Source organism: Quercus suber, unplaced genomic scaffold (assembly GCF_002906115.3).
Source record: "Quercus suber isolate HL8 unplaced genomic scaffold, Cork oak 2.0 scaffold_104, whole genome shotgun sequence".
In the NCBI taxonomy this organism is placed as follows: Eukaryota; Viridiplantae; Streptophyta; class Magnoliopsida; order Fagales; family Fagaceae; genus Quercus; species Quercus suber.
Window position 1 is genome coordinate 906731 of NW_027069569.1, and position 2210 is coordinate 908940.

The 2210-nt window shown below is 42.7% G+C and overlaps 1 protein-coding gene across 1 annotated transcript; it reads right to left on the reverse strand.

The window, feature by feature from the left end:
- Positions 1-297: 297 nt before the first annotated feature.
- Positions 298-2210, reverse strand: LOC112017134 (uncharacterized). The gene is made up of 2 exons (XM_024049601.2): positions 917-2210; positions 298-812 (listed from the first exon to the last, which is right to left on the reverse strand). Exons 1-2 carry the CDS (start codon positions 2158-2160, stop codon positions 503-505), a joined length of 1554 nt encoding a protein of 517 aa, XP_023905369.1. The 5' UTR covers positions 2161-2210; the 3' UTR covers positions 298-502.

Consider the following 2210-nt stretch of genomic DNA (forward strand, 5'->3'; position numbering starts at 1 on the left):
ACAATAATTTTGAGTAATAATTTTGGTGGCACATGCAAGGCATGTGTTTGTTTCTTTTTTCTCCAAAAAATTACTAATAAAGCTTTAGGAGAATGACTTAACAAAGCTAAAATGAGTAAAATTTAAATTTTGATTCATCAATTTTCTCAAAAAACAAATTCGGCTTCATGAAAATGCCACAAATGAAGAAACTGAAAAAGATGCTGCAGAAAATTTTCCCAAGAAGTTGAAAAAATCAATAAATTCCCAAGTATTTCTAATATCCATATGCTATAAAAGAACCACCAACAGTTGCAGTAATCCTATCAAAACTTGTCAATAATCATATAAATTATGTAAATGGATTACCTCAAATGATTAACTGAAACAGAATACATATTGGGGTCATACATCCAACACGTGATTTTTTTTCATGGTGATCAATTAGCATATGAATATTGTAAATAAGGGCACACATAAAAGACGATGCAGTGCTCCAAATCGTCTTCCCTGCAGTACCAATTCACTCAGCCATGTTCACTACTTCAGTACTTTTCCCATTACTGGTGTCTTCATTGTTGTCAATGCGTAAATCTGGATAATTCCGGTGGTTGAGAGAATGCAACCAAAGGGCCACAGCTCCCTCTTTATGCTCTGTTAAAGCAATATGAGAGTAGATTTGCTTCATTTTGAACTCTTCCGCCTCTTCTTCATATGCTTTCATCGACAGCTCTTCATGAGTGTCTTTCCACTTCTGGTTATATGAGCTAAAGAGGCATTCCTCCAAGAACAAACCAACCTCAGGAGCCGTAGGCACATTAATGTTCACATCCCTGCAATTGTTTTTTTTTTTTTTGGGTACATAATGTTATGAGAATCACATTGTAAGTTTTCAAACAAAAGTGCAAGCAATAAATACAAAGAAGGGAGCACTTACTTCTGAAAAGCTTTTTCTATCAATGACTCCGTAGCACAATTCCTCATGATAGCCACCGCAAGCCCAATCATTTTACGAATCTGATGAAGCATGAAGCTCTGTCCCACAACCTCACACTTGACAAATTCAATGCCCTCAACCGTAACCACAGTGTTTGCTTCGAACGAAATGATAAAGCGCTTAGCAGCAGGGTCCTCGGCTTTTGTTCTGGTGGTGAAGTTATGGAAGTTATGAGTCCCCACGTAATGCTTCAAAATTCCACTAAACCTCTCTCTCTCCTTCTCACCATAGCAAAACCCACTTCCCTTTGCACCCTTCTCCTCTCCATTTGCTTTCTCATCAGTAACCTCATTCTGGTCAGAACTTACAGTTTCAACCACAATTTCAGAAACTTCCTTGTGATCTACAACCTTAGGTTCCTCCACAGATTCAGAATTTGACTTATCAGCATCACCATTTTCAACAGAACCCCTATTTTCATTGTTAATGTTAGATTCTACTATAGCATCCTCACTGTTCGACGAAATGCCTGACTCAGGACTCACAGGTTTAAACTCAAAACTACGCTTACCCATTATACCTACGACCTTACGGCCTCTCTCGGAGCATTCCAAACACTTAACAAGCTCATTCCCAGACCCTACACTAGCCAAAACGCTCTCTCTATCAGGATGCGAAGAGGAATCAAGCGCAAACACAGGTATCAAATACACATACCTCCTTCGATCGCAAAACTTCTTGGCATTAAACGACGCCGTCACACGCTTGAACCCAAAGATCCGAATCTGAGGGGAGAGATTCGAATTGAGCCGCTCGACGAGACCCGGCGGGTCGATATAGAACCTGCCCGAGACTACCTGGCCCACGGCGCTGACACCCTTATCGGTTCGGGCCGAGCGGGCCCAGTCGTAGCGTTTCGGGTTGTTTCGGTCCTGTTCGGGCACCGCACCGGAGAGGAAGAGCGCTTCTTCGAGGTCGGATTCGATGGTTTTGGCACCTGGGTTCTTTTGCATGCCTTGGTAGCCCACGCCACAGTAGGCGAAGAAGATCGCGATTTTGCGGCGCTTGTATCTTTGCTTTTTGGGGCTTGTGGTGGTGTTAGTGTCTTCGTCGTCCGAAGTGGTGGTGGTGGACATTTTAAGCTTTTTGGGTTCGGGTTCGGGTTCGGGTTCGGGTTCGGGTTCTTGTTGTGGTGGTGGCAGTGGTGGAGGAGATCTTGTGGTTTTTGAATCTGGGCTTTCCATTTTCAGTGGTTTGTGTGGGGTTTGGACAAGGTGGTTGTCGATGTATCCAT

What these genes read in the sequence shown, in the direction of transcription:
- LOC112017134 (XM_024049601.2), bottom strand. Translation starts at nt 2,160, where the DNA reads ATGGAAAGCCCAGATTCAAAAACCACAAGATCTCCTCCACCACTGCCA. An exon ending in ATAGAAAAAGCTTTTCAGAA is followed by an intron (nt 813 to 916) that starts GTAAGTGCTCCC and finishes AAACAATTGCAG; the next exon opens with GGATGTGAACATTAATGTGC.